Source organism: Belonocnema kinseyi, chromosome 8, assembly GCF_010883055.1.
Source record: "Belonocnema kinseyi isolate 2016_QV_RU_SX_M_011 chromosome 8, B_treatae_v1, whole genome shotgun sequence".
In the NCBI taxonomy this organism is placed as follows: Eukaryota; Metazoa; Arthropoda; class Insecta; order Hymenoptera; family Cynipidae; genus Belonocnema; species Belonocnema kinseyi.
The window spans coordinates 125,993,515-126,008,403 of NC_046664.1; the positions used below are offsets into that span (position 1 = coordinate 125,993,515).

At 33.7% G+C, this 14,889-nt stretch overlaps 1 protein-coding gene across 3 annotated transcripts in view; it reads left to right on the top strand.

The window, feature by feature from the left end:
- The window catches only part of LOC117177652 (microtubule-associated protein Jupiter), a 197,632-nt gene extending 183,028 nt beyond the window's left edge, over positions 1 to 14,604 (top strand). For 2 of the 3 annotated variants that reach the window (XM_033368453.1, XM_033368451.1), the window contains exon 3: positions 13,279 to 14,604. In XM_033368453.1, the coding sequence (XP_033224344.1) occupies positions 13,279 to 13,475 (197 nt within the window). In that variant the 3' untranslated portion in view covers positions 13,476 to 14,604. The remainder of the gene's footprint in view (positions 1 to 13,278) is intronic. The other variant, XM_033368452.1, reaches the window with a different exon arrangement.
- The last annotated feature ends 285 nt before the right edge of the window (positions 14,605 to 14,889 follow it).

Consider the following 14,889-nt stretch of genomic DNA (forward strand, 5'->3'; position numbering starts at 1 on the left):
TAAACAAATTCTTATTAGTGTTTTTTATTATAGAAAAAATCGTTTATTTCACGCTAGTTGCTAATATTTTTCATAAGTCATAATTTGTAACAAAAAAATTAGCATGATTTAACAACTATTGTTTTTATAAACATTTCTATAAACAAATTCTTTATAAACCAAGTTTTCTCATAACTGAATGTATTTTTCTGAACAAAAGTGATTCACAATTGTCTTTAAAGCCATTTATATACTTTAAGCTTCATCAAACATAAACAATATAGATTGTTTATAACATTTTAATTAAATAAGTCTCCTAATCGGCCGTTTCCTCGTAGAAAAAAATTTTTTTTTCTTCAATAATTATTAGAGTGACGAGAGATACTCACTTAGCGGTGAAACTGGAACTGTACTTTTTAGTTGAGAGTCACTTGTTCTTCATTTGTTTCTTTATGACGTTACGTACAAAATAAATGAAAGATAAGTGACTTCTGAATACAAAAGTACAGCGTTATTGCACCTTATTTTCACTTGTTCCTCACTTATTTTTCAGGAAGTTGCATAAAACAAATGAAAGATAGGTAACTTCTAAAAATCGAAGTAAAGCGTTATTGCTATGGATAGTTTGTTACAGAAATTGTTATGAACAATTACGCAAATTATTATTTAATGTCCCATATCCAATTTTGGAATCACTGTTAGTTTATTGCCGGATAATTTCAGTGGAAACCCGTCCTTTTTGCATGTAAAAAAAATAAACCATAGTTTTATTATAAAAATTGTTTATAACAATCATATCAATTATTCTTTATTTAATTTCGTTGGTTAGTCACCGCAATAAATGTCAATCTAATAATTATTGAAGAAAAAAACATTTTTTTCCACGAGGAAACGGCCTATTAGGAGACTTGTTTAACTAAATTGTTATAAACAATCTATATTGTTTATGTTTGATTAAGCGTAAAGTATTTAAATGGCTTTAAAGACAATTGTCAATCACTTTTGTTCAGAAAAATCAATTCAGCTATGAGAAAAACTCGTTTATAAAGAATTTGTTTATAGAAATGGTTTATAATAATTAAGTTAAATATGATTAAAATTAATTATGTTCTATGAATGCATGTGCAGTAATTCCGGCTGATAGTGAGTTTCTATCTGTATTTCTTCTTGAGATAAAAATTCACAAAGCTAAAATGGTCAATTTTGTCACTATATTTATTTATAAATTGTTTCTCTATGAAAAAATTTTTTAAAAAGCGTACCACAATTGTCTTAAAAATTAATTGTTGAGCATTTCTAAAAAAAAAAAAATTTAATCGGTTAAGAAATACGACCTGTGGGCGATTATGAACAGTAAATTCCTATTTCAGACCACTGTGCGGCGTAGCGAAAAAAAGGAAAGAACTGGCGAAAGGAAAGTAAAAATGGGTAGGTGGGGGAGGATAAATCGAGAGAATTTAAAGAAAGAATGGAGAATGAGGATATTTGAGAATTGGAAGGGGAAGACGTGGACATGCGCCTTGAAAAGATAAAAGAACTAACAGAAAGGATAAAAGAAGAAGTAAGGCCAGGTAAGAAGGAGGAGGGAATGAATAGGGAATGGTGGGATGCAGAATGTAAGGAGAGTAAAGATAGAATGAAAGAAAATGTAAAAAAGTGGAAAAAAATTGGAGATAGGGAAACAGGAATATAATAGGAGAAAGAGAGATCATGAAAGATTGTTAAATGATAAAAGGCAGTTAGAGAAATGTAGGTATAATGAAGAGGTGGAAAAAGCGACCAGGGAAGGGAGGGAGTGGTAGGTGATCATTAGGGAACGAGGGGGAAGGAAGGGCATCAATGAGGAAATCGAGATGGATGAGTGGACCTTGTACTTTAGGCGACTGTTGTAAGGTGTAGAAAATAAAGTATTAGGTGAAATGAGGAAGGTAATAGTGATAACGGGATAACTAGGGAGGAAATGAATAGAGCGATAGTGAGGCTTAAAAGAAACAAAGCAACAGGAGAGGACAATATTGAGAACGAAGCTTTGAGGTTTGGAGGGGAAGAGGTGAGAAAGGAAATGTGGGAGTTATGCAACAAGGTTTGGAGAAGAGAAGGATGGCCTAAAGAATGGAGGACAGGATTGGTGGTACCGATAATTAAAAAAGGATAGGGAAATAAGGTGGTGGAATATAGGGGAATCACACTTATGTCGGTGGGCTATAAAATATATACGGAGATACTCAGAAAGAGATTAGAAAGGAAAGTGGAAGAGAAAGGGATCATTCCACATAATCAGACGGGCTTCAGAAAAGGGATGGGAACAGTAGACCACAGCTACGTACTGAATTATTTAGTGAATAGAAACTTAGGGAGGAAGAAAGGAAAACTAGTGGCTTTGTTTGTAGATTTAAAAACGGAGTTTGACTCGGTAAACAGAAAGGTATTACGGCAGGTTATGAAAGAGAGGGGGTAGATGAAGGGTTGGTCAAGAGGATAAAGGAGATATTCGAAGGGACTAAGATAAGGGCTAGGGTTGGGAAACAAGGGGAGGTTTTTTGGAGTGGAAGGGGACTCAAAGCAAGGGTGCCCACTGAATCCACTACTATTCAGTCTCTTGTTGGCAGATCTAGATGAGAAACTAGAGAAGAAAGAAAAAAGGGGAACGGTTCTGAGAAATAGCAAGGTATATTCCTTAGCGTATGCCGACGATATAGTCTTACTAGGAGAAGGATGAGTTTTATAATGAGAGTGTTTGAGGAATAGGGTGGTCCAAAAATGCATTAGAAATGTTTTTTAATGTTTATGCAAAACTCCTGGAAATTTGTTTGAATCCACAAAAAATAAACGTATTTTTGCTTTTGAAAAAAAATATTTAAAGGTGGCGCAACTTCCATGAAGTTTAACACGTATTTCCCATAAGAAAAAAAGACGTTTTTGTAAATTTTATTCAGAATTCTCAATATTAGGTGAATCGAGTTCGAAATTACCCGCTTCTCTTCACAATTAGTCACAGAATGCGAATAAAATATTACTTTTCAAATATCACCCCATAAGTCTGTTTTATAGGGTCCCAAAAAACCCCCATAAGTGAAAAAATGGGGTTTTCGAGTTTTTGGGGCTAATTATGATTTTTTTGCTGTTTTTTAACGCATATTGTTTCAAATACATGAAATACTCCTTTATTCTGATAATTAGATGTTCAGTTAATTTGTTTAAACAATTTATTATAGTTTTTAGCAACTTTCTCTTAGAAAAGGGTTAGAAAGTCAAGGTTTTTTTTAAAAATTTTTTAACTTTTTTTCAACTTTTCAGTTAAAACGAGGTAATAAACAATTAAAGTTAACAAAAATAATTGTTTAAACAATTTGTTATTAATTGTAACTTTATTTTCTTTGCTTAATGATCGAAAGTTGCGGATTTTTCTGAAATATTTAACTTTTTGCCCACTTTTCACTAAAAGTAAGTTAATATTTAATTTAATTTAACAAAAATAATTGTATAAACAAATTATTATCGTGTATGGCTATCTTCTCTTAGATTAGTGCTAAAAAGTTGCGGTTTCTTCTAAATTCTTAAGCTTTTTTCCACTTTTCACATGGTGAGGTAATAATTAATTCGAGTCAACAAAGATTCTTATTTAAACCATTAATTATTCTTTATAACCATTTTCTCTTAGATAAGTGCTAGAAAGTTGTAGTTTTTTCTAAAATGTTTAACTTTGCTTTACCTTTTTAGCTGTGAACAAATAATAAATAAACATTAGAGAGAATAATATTTTAAACAATCTCTGAGACTAAGAGACTTTAGTGAGGTGCGCGTATCTCTATAGATTCAAAGATGCAGCAATTGTCCGAAAACTTGTTACTGTACCTTTTGCATGTTATACCTGGGGAATGGGTTTATACCTGAGTTCAGGAAACATTGCCTTGCTTTGTAAATAATTTTCACCATCTGTGAAGATTTTGAGTCAGTTTTCCTCTCTGAGTTCGACTGCAAACATCTGGCGTAGATAGCTATGGCTGAGCGGTTAGATATCGAACGCAGATTGCGTGAAAAAATCTATATGAAAAAATATATACATGAAAACAATCGGTATGCGTGAAAAACCGCAACTATGTAGTATTAATCTAGAAGAAGAAAACTATAAAAATTAACAATTTGTTTAAACAATTATTTTTGTTAAATTAAATTAAATATTAACTTACTTTTAGTGAAAAGTGGGCAAAAAGTTGAATATTACAGAAAAAACCGCAACTTTCTATCATTAAGCAAAGAAAATATTATTATCAATGATAATAAATTGTTTAAACAATTATTTTGTTCACATGAGTTAATTATTACTTAACTCCAATTGAATAGTGATGAAAAGTTAAAATTTTTTGGAAAAAACCGCAACTATGTAGTATTAATCTAGAAGATAATAGCTATAAACATTAACAATTTGTTTAAACAATTATTTTTGCTCAATTGAATTAAATAATTACTTACTTTAAGTGAAAAGTGAACAAAAAATTGAAAATTTAAGGAAAAAACCGCAACTTTGTAGAATTATTCTAAGAAAATAAAGTTACAATTAATAACAAATTGTTTAAACAATTATTTTTGTTAACTTTAATTGATTATTACCTCGTTTCAACTGAAAAGTTGAAAATAAGTTGAAAAATTAAAAAAAAAAAAACCTTGACTTTCTAACCCTTTTCTAAGAGAAAGTTGCTAAAAACTATAATAAATTGTTTAAACAAATTAACTGAACATCTAATTATCAGAATAAAGGAGTATTTCATGTTTTTGAAACAATATGCGTTAAAAAACAGCAAAAAAACATAATTAGCCCCAAAAACTCGAAAACTCAATTTTTTCACTTATGGGGGTTTTTTGGGACCCTATAAAACAGACTTATGGGGGTGATATTTGAAAAGTAATATTTTATTCGCATTCTGTGACTAATTGTGAAGAGAAGCGGGGAATTTCGAACTCGATTCACCTAATATTGAGGATTTTGAATAAAATTTACAAAAACGTCTTTTTTTCTTATGGGAAATACGTGTTAAACTTCATGGGGCTTGCGCCACCTCTAAATATTTTTTTTTTCAAACAAAAAAAAATGCGTTTATTTTTTTGTGGATGCGAACAAATTTCCGGGCGTTTTGCATAAAAATTCGAAAAAAATTTTTTGAACCACCCTATTGAGGAGTAAGTGAGAATTAAAGATATAAACGCATGTGTTAAGGGGTTAATTAAAAAAAAAAAATAATTTTGCAAAATTTGATTAATTTGCATGGCGCTTAGGAATTAGTATCTATTTTATCAGTGATAAATTCCCCCGGCCTTTTTCCTAGATTCATAAATATTTTGTCTTCAAAATCTTGGGAATGATGCGAACATGCTAACACGGACGTCCCTATACACTTTTTTTGTGGATTAATTCCAAAAAATTTGATTTTGCTAACAGCTTTTTTGTATATTTCGAGGTTATGTGTGTTACAATTCAACCGAGCGTTACTTCCAAACTACACAATATTGTTGACCGAAAACTTTGGACTAACGAATAAACATAATAACTAATGTCCCGGAACCAAACTTGCTTGTAGGCAATCAAAAAAGTTTATTTCAAAAATAATTTCCAAATTATCCGAATGACAGAGCTGAAAAGCGACCCTAACCTCAAAATAATGCACATGCATAAAAACTTTATTTAGGACAATGAATTTTTTTGATATTATCCCTCAAAAAAGAGTCCAGGGACGTCCGTTATGATATTTTATAACGTCTCCGAATTCATTTTTTAAACATTTTCATTTTTGTGGAAAAAAGCCGGGGGAACTGTACCCGATTGACTACTCGACAGAGTATCGCATGCCCTTAACGTTAAATGTAAATAAGACGAAGATGATGTGTTTTAGGAAGAGAAGGACAAAAGTAGAATATGCATGATAGATGTACGGGGAGAAAGTGGAACAGGTCGAGGAATTTAGTTACCTAGGCTTCTGGTTTGAGTCGAAAGGCGGGGTTGAACTACTGGTAAGGAGAAGGATAGAATGTGCGACTAAAAAAATGGGGCCGGTGTGGGATATAGGGAAGAGAAGGTTTAAGGATGACTGGAATATGAGACTGTGGATGTTTGATGCGTTAGTGTGGTCAGTCCTAAGTTACGGAGTGGAGATTTGAGGATGGAGGAGCACAAGAGGGTGGAAAGTATGTAGGAGAGATTCTTGAGATGGATAATGGGAATGAGCTGGAGTTGTCCAGGATACATGTTGAGGGAGAAATTAGGTAGAGGAAAATTGGTTATTCGACAAATGAAGAGAGCATGGAACTTTGAGAAGCTAAAAAGGGGGGAGGGAAGCAGGATAGCACAAGCTTGTCTACGGGAAGTAGTAAATAAAGAGAATAACGGTAACACAGAAGGATCAACGTGGGAGGAAAAGAAATAACAGAGGAGGGGAAGATGGGATATAAGAGCAGATGTCAGAGTATGGCAAGAGTTAGAGGATGAGCTGATAGCTGAAGAGGGGGATGAAAGATGGAAAAAAATCGTGGAATCTAAGTATAACAGGTGCTATAAGGTAGTAAAGGCTGAAGGAGAGCCAGAATATTTAAGAAATGTAAAAAAGAGTCATTGGAACCACGTTATACGATTTAGGATGGGAGAAGGAATGAGAGAGTGCAGGTACTGGATTGATGAAAAGGAAAGAAGATGTAGAGTCTGTAATTACGAAATAGAATCATAGGGACATGTTTTAGAGAGATGTACGGGGGAGGAAATGGGTGGAGAGAATGTGAATAACAGGATAAGGTAGATCTTGGATGGAAGTGGACAAGGGGCAAGCTGGATGATGAGACAGGAAGAAATGAGAGAAAGTAAGGGGCATGTAGTAGGGAAAGACCAACGCGCACTCCTATACAAGGGCGATAGAGTAAATAAAACGTGCATTCATGTTAACGAAAATGGTGAGAGGAAACGGAAGACCAGGAAACTCTATATTTAACAAATTTCGAGAATAATTGAGGGGCCGGATCGTATAAGGGCGTATAGAATTTTCTCGTTCGAAATCATAGTCCCCTGGAGGCTTCAAAACAAATTTTGGATTAAAAATGTTTGAAGGACATATCTGGACGTGAAATTTTATCGTGCATCTTTTTTCTTCCAGAAAAAAAGTTGTAACGTTTTTAGTTTTCGAAATAAAACCAAAAAACTGACTTTTTTGAAAAACTTGATATTAATTCGTTTTTCACTTCAACTCGTGATCAGTACTCCAGTTTTTGAAAAATTTTAATGAAAATTTCAGGGAATGTGCTTTAAGATGTCCTTCGATTTACAATATGATAGGAATTGAAAACCGTTGTTTTCAAAAATTGTTATTAATTTTTTTCTGAACCTCAGCGCGAATCGAACACTTGTAATTTCCAGCGTTTCGTTTAGCGGGGGAATTTTAAGCAGGCAAATACTTCTCACGAAAAAAATTCGGAGAAAGGTATAATGAAGTTTTTTAGGAAGTTTTATATCAGAATATTTAATAGTTTAGGAGTAGTTATGATTTTAGTGAACATCAGCGCTGGAGTTTTCATGCGTATCAAAAGCTCCGTAGCGTACAGCCTCACGGCACGAAGTGTCTCCCCAATGTATGGCTTATAAATTTGATAAAACCTAAATCTGTTATTGAATAAAAATACAAAAAATTAAGTTTACTGAATATAAATCCATTTTATTAAATTTTCGATGTATTTTAAAGTAAAGTATATAGTTTATTCTTCATCAGAAGAGAGAATCGAATCGTCTTTGGTTTTATTGCTCGTTATCGAGGCAAAGTATTCATTAAAAAAGGCTTGTCCTTTTGTTGTGAGGTATTTCAATAAACTCTTCAAATCTTTCATTTTGGCTTTAGTTATTCCAACGATTGGAGAGAGATTTCTTTCTATCCCCGCGAGTTTCACTTTCGTTTGAATTTTAAAGATGGAGACATTCGTTTCTGTGTAATTCTAAAAAATGTCAACATTTTCGTCTGGCAGCTAATGAATTACGTAAGCCCCGTCTTCATTATCTCTAGCACTATAGAACTCCCTCCTTTCTTGTTCCCATTTCGTTAATTCTGTCGCAATCTTTCTCCTTTCTTCTACCTCCATGAAACACTTTCTAGCCAACTCCCCTCACTTTCACCCCCTCAGCTTCGTCTCCAAGTTTCACGCTTTCTTTCCCAATTTAAAACTTAACTTATCCCTTTACGCTTCTTCTCTCACAATATATCCGGACGTCCTCCTGTTTACCCCTAGTGTTAACTTTATATAGCTTTATTGTAAACGCTCAATATCTCTCCTTTCATTCGTACCCCATGTGTCTGCTCCATAACCATACTATGAACATAAGCCATACTAGGGTATGAAATAACCACATTTTCCTTCTCCAATTTTTTTAACCCTCTTTTTCCTATTCCCCATATCTGTTCCATTACCCCCGCTGCTTTTTTATCCTTTGTATTATACGAGCTCTACGATTTCCATTCGTTTGCAAGATATATTCCAAATATTCAAACTCCTTTACTTCTTCTAACTTAATTTCCTTTCATCTTCCCGTTAAACGCCGACTTTAAGTCAACGGACATTGCTATTATTTTCTTCTACTTCTTTCTTTGAACTCTCCGACAAAACAGTTACATATACTTTACACAATGCTGTCATCAGCGTCATACCCCTCTAATCTTTAACATCCTCTCTTTTGCCTTTCTTCACTATTGGTAAAACTATTTCTTCTTTCCATAACTCTGGCCACCCCTCTCCTCTCCATGCTCGATTACACATTATCCATGCCCATTCCTTTAGTTCCGTCCCTCCATATTTCCAAACGTCATTTGAAATCTCATCTATACCAGGTGCCTTTCCATCTTTCATTATTCCGAACACCTTGACTATTTCTTCCTTTGTTATGTCATCTTCCTCATCTCTTTCGCTACCATATTTTACCCCTTTCCTAACTTTTAATTGCTACTCCTAGTAACTATCTACTTCTATCCCCCCCCCCCTTTACTAACTTCATTTTTGCTTCTACACTCTAATTCTCTGTTTATTTTTCCTATTGCTCCCCTTTTATCCATATTACTATTATTTTTTTCTCCCTAAAATTTTACTATTACGGGAAAGTGATCCGAATCATTATAATGTCCTGTCTTTAATTTCTCCTCCTGAGCTCTTCTTTATTTTCTTCCATCATTTCTTGCATCTCCTCTGCTTTCTGCCGCAAATCACCGATCACATAAATTTCCACTTCTCTCCCATCTTTTCCTCTTCTAATATTAATCCTTCTTTTTGTTCTTTCCTTCGTTTCTCATCTTTCTCTGTTATACATTCGTTCCTTACTCTCATCGCTATTCCTCCTATTGCTCTGCCCTTTTTATTCTTCCTCTTTGCATTTTGAACTTGCCATTTGTAAGCTCTTACTAACCTTTTCTTTACTCTTTCCCATCCATTTTTATCTAGCCACGTCTCCAGCATTATTGTCCCATCCAACTGTCTCAAATTTCTCATAACCTTCCTATCCTTTCTTTCTAATCCTGCTATATTCCAGTAAAATTTCTTCCATTCTTCCCTACATTCGTTTCTCGTCTCTTTTTGCTTCTTACTATTTCTTATCTTTCTATTTCTCGTTCCTTTCTCTCTTAGTTTCCCGGCTCCTCATTCCTTACTATCTCTTCCCTTTCTTCATCCCAATTTCACCATACTCCTTCTACCTGCATTCCCCCATACTTAACCCACATTCTTCCCTTTTTTCTTTCCTCTTTCGCTATTTTCCTTAACTTATACAGCATCTTTCTTTTTTCCCATGTCAGATCATCTTCTATTCTCTCCGAGATTGGATATAACATCCTCTTCTCTGTCATCACTTCCCTCTTATGTTTCCATTTCTTTACTCCCAATTTCTCTATCTCTACCTTAGTACCAATCCTTCTTAGTACTTCTTCCACTCCTTACTTCAGTTTCCTCCCCTTTGTTCTTAGACCCTTTATCACTATGTTTCTTTTTGCTTGGTCCCTCTCTTTCTTTTGTATTCTTTGTTCAACTACTCTCAGCCTTTCCTTTTCCATGTTCCCATTCAACCCCCCCCCCCTTAAACTTCCGGTTCGAGCTTTCTGTTTTATTTATCTTACCTTGCGTTTCCTCTACCTTTTTATTAGTATCTTTCTTATTTTCTTGTTTTTATTCCAATGTCTGCATCCTCCTTTCTAATTTTTCCTCGGCTTCTTTCCATTTCTTAATTACTTTCCAAAGTTTGGCCATTTTCCACCTAATTTCTTTCCTTATTTCCTCTCCCCTTTTCTATTGCTTGTCTTCATATATCCCAATTACTTCTTTCATAATGCTTGCGAATTTCTTTCAGTATTTTTTCTTTCATCAGATCTTTAGTTTCATCTCCGTTTCCTTCAGCCCCCTTTCTACTCTCTTCCTTTTTTTACAAAACTATGCCTTTCCTGCGGCTGTACTTTACCTTGTCTTAATTTCTTTGTTCTCCCCTTTCGGTCTGCTAAAAACTTCCTGGTCTAAATCCTTTTTTTCCTTGGTGTTACTCGTTCCGCTAGTTACGAATCCAATTCAAATGCTTCCGCCTTCTGCCCCACCATCCCACTACCTGTCGTCGCGTTCTGGTACCTATCTTGCCTTTCTCCGTCTCTCCCACCCTGCTACTAACAAATAGATCAACCCAGTCCTCTCACCCCGTCACAAATCTCAAACCAACCTAACCTCAACATCTACATAATTCTGTCATAATCCTCAAAAATATCTTCACCCCCTTGTTCATCTCACAATCTTTCAATCAATTTTTTAAGAACGAATACATCTACACACTTCCACAATTCACTCACCTGAAATTTCACTACAAATATCAGAAACACTTAGCATCAACAATTCCCGCTACCTTGCACTTGCATGCGGAAAACAGAAGTGTCAGTATGAGTTCTGTCCTTAAACGAGAAAGTCGTGTCTTAAAATTATCGAGCATATTCAGAAGAAGAAAAATTTTCAATGTCATTAAGAATAATTTTTGGAATAAAGAAATTATGTCTGTGACTGCATTTAAGGAAACAAATTATATAAAGATAAGTTTTTATTATAGATTGAAATGGAAGCTTTCTTGGTTTTGATTTCATTAGATATTTCTAACCGATTAAAAGTCAAATAAACTCTCAATATTGTTTGATTGTTAATTAAAGTTTAAAACTTTATTTTATTTTTTAATACAATCAATTGTCATTAACATTAAAGATAAAAATATAAATGGTATTACTAATTCCTTACTAATAGAATTCAAACTGAATTCTGCTTTTTAGTTAATCTTAGCAGCAGTCCATCAGAGTTCGCTATTCTTTAGATGATGGGTCCTAGGAGTGTAATGGTAGGAACGCTGAACAATATGTTGGCGCCAGCCTCCTAAATGCTGCTCTGAATCTTTATTTCTACCAATTCTCTAAAAAAGAACCTTGGTAATCTAATAAATTTAATATCGCCTCTGACATATTGCTTCCCTGGTAGTCTACGAAACTATAATAATTCCCTGATCCATTCTTGTTACTTAATCCTCTAACTTTCGCTTTGTAAGCCCAAGGTCTTTTTATTAAGGCAAAAGCCGTTTGTTCCGTCGTCAAACGTCTGTGTAATATATACCAGACGCTCCTTTAGTGCGTTTAAAGCTTATTTGGATAACATCCAGGCTGGAAGGGGGCCATCTACTTCCAGTTGTCTCCTACATTTTTTCCGAAGACAAATACGGAGCTCTGTCTACTGGTGTGATTTTGGTTTTTGAGATAATCTTCATAATGATCCTCTCCAAACCATAGTGAGACCTTCAGCCAATAATCTTGACACACTCGACAACTACCTTCCATCCTCCCGTTTTCATATTTTGGTTTTCAATTGCTATTTTTTAAGTACTGCTGCTGATTCTACGGATACACTATGAAATAGATGGAATAAGATGCCATGAACCGTATCATTAGGCAATTTTATGAAACTTCTTCTGGATTGAGGATAGGTGTATAGTACTCAGAATGCCATACAATTTATCCAAATGACGTTTTTCGATAAAAAGAAAATTTTCAGAGTTATAGCATTTTCAAATTTTTACAAATCAATCGAAAATCAAAATTTTAGTCCAAAAAACGCACGATATAAAAAAGTCAAGAGAAGAAAAACATTGCTTTTTGAAAGCAGAATACGAAAAAAGATGAATTGACAAAAACTGTGATCCCAAACAAGATAAATAAATTCGTTAAGAATTCCTTCTTGATTGTACGCGTACTTTTTGTTTCATTAGTGAAAAATAACATTGGAGATAACAAAAAAATGCAAAATTTGTAGGGAAACGACCAAAGTTAAGAAGAAAAAAAGATTTAACAAAACCTGTTCACAAATGTCTGTCAAAAATCGTCTAAAAGAAATCTTTTTAATAAAATATTCTTCAAGCATTCCAAATGCAAAGAATAAATATCCGAGCGCGAAGTGCGAGCTTCGACAGACGCAATAAGTGGTAAATTTGACTACGAATCGTCTGTGGAAGTAAAACTGTTGCAAGCAGATATACTTAACTTTACAGAACGAACTTTACACTCTTAACATTGTGTATTTCTAGACAGTGTGAAATCAGTTTTGTAATTAGAATATTAATGCTCGCAGTGGTTATCCTTCCGTAGTTTTATTTCATATGCAAATTTCCTCTTTTTTAGTTGCTTCTTAAATCGCTTTTTCAAGATACCTTCAAAAAATCTATTTTCAGAACGAAAAAGACTGAAAAATTATTTTCTTTACACAACATGTAAAAAAACTCGATTGGTCACCCTTTACAAACATCGAAAATAGTCTATTTCGCATCTTGCGCGATGTCTGTAAGCAAAATCCTCAACATTGGTTAGCAGAATGCTTTCACTGGTGAGCACAATGCTCTCCTTGATCACCAAAGCAGTTTCCTCAGGATGTGCATATCATTCTGGGTAAAGTTCGGTTTGTGATTTCTTATTGTAGTATATACTATGTCTGCAAATGGCAACCAATGGTACAAATTTTCATTTGTAAAGAACAATATTATTTGATAAACGAGGCCAAATGGGCGGTTCGCTCACTCGAATGCTCTCAACTTGAAGACGATGTGAAGCCGAGCCGAAGCTTAAGTGATGTGCCTTTAGACGAGCATTTTTGTACATATTCGTATCGAAAAGTACTGTGAAATTAATTTCTAGATTTTCTAGATATCGATTAATTTAAATAATATACACCTGGTAATCGCGAGAATACAAAAGAATGGTTTGCTAACATTTATTTTCTCTTCTTTAGATGGTAACCCGGTAACCGGAACTGGATATGCAGCAGACCAGCAGAATAATGCGATGCCAGTGCAAAATGAAAGTGGAAATGCAAACTCCAGCGGTTCTGAAAAGTCGACAGATATATCTCCTGGCACCGGCAGCATGTCCAATAAGGTTCAGCGTAATCGCGTTCCTCCTGGTGGCTACTCCTCCGGGCTTTGGTAAAGCCTTAAATTTCGACAAGATCCCACTTGAATTTCATAAACCTCTAAAAAATGTATCTCCATCCAAAAAAGAAAAATTCTTATTTGCTTTCGACAAGGGCCTTGAAACAATTTTATGAATTTTAAAGATAGGCCTCCGACAGTCCCTGTTTGTATTTTTTGGTATTAAAATTACATCATTACTGTTGAATCGCATCGATAATAACATCTTCTAAAGCGAAAATCAACACTTCGACATCAATCTCGAAATTTTATATTAGATATTCTCTACTTGTGGTTGTTTTTCTCGGAAAAACAACCTACTAATTTGGAAGACTTCGTACAATGATACAATGGGGCATTGTATCATTGTACGAAGTCAAAATATAAGTGCTTTTTAAATCTTTGTGCCTTCTTTATTATTCAGCACGTAGGATACAAAATTTATATGTTACTAATGGTACGTTTTACTTGGTTCTTTTACTGTCATAAATGGATTCTGAAAATCTAAAAATAAAACATTTTTGTGAACTGTTTTTATAGAAACATACATTTTTTTTGTATACTGGTTTCAAAATTACACAAACTCATATATGATATTTTTCCTGATAAAAGTTTCCTTCAAATTTATCCATGTACTAGATTTTATTATCATTTAAAAATATTGACTTATTTGAATCTAGGGAGAAGACAACTTATATTTAAAAACAAAAAATGGAAGCCGCCTGGAAGTTTTGTTAACATTGCCACAATGTGAGATTAATTCTAAGTAACAAAATAGACAAATTTCTTCGAAACGGAAGTAAAATAATGGTAAATTCATTTTTTTGCTTGGTTGAAATTCATAAAAAAATGTATGAAGAAGATATTCCTAATATACTAATTTGGAAGTTACTCCTTCGCTCCTACGTGGCTGATTATATTGTATTTTTTCTATTGATGAATATACCTTACAATTATTAAATATGTAATTTCGTCCATTGTCATCTAGCAGAATTGCACCTTACACGTATACGCATAACACATAAAGAATGTGAATCGCTTCTGTTTCTTTTTTTTTTTTGGTGTGCGTAAAATTATATGGATTTGTAATGCCTTTTCATTTGTCGTAAATATCCTTTTGGTATTCACAATAATAAAATTTTGCACGTAAATCAATGTATTCTTTCTTTCGATCCGGCCTCTCATTTTTACATCATCCAAGATTGTAATATATTATAAAAAAACATCAAACTAATTACTAAAATCAAAATTATCTTTTAAATTCCTTCTGTCCGCCCATTTACCGAAATTTCCTGAGTTTCCAATCGTTTTAAATTCTTTTTTCTTTTGAAATGGCCTTACAAAATTGACTTGCTTACACTTCCATTTTTTACAGAATTTTCTTCAAGTACCTCTTAAGAATTAACATCCATCCACACCTTATATTTAATCGG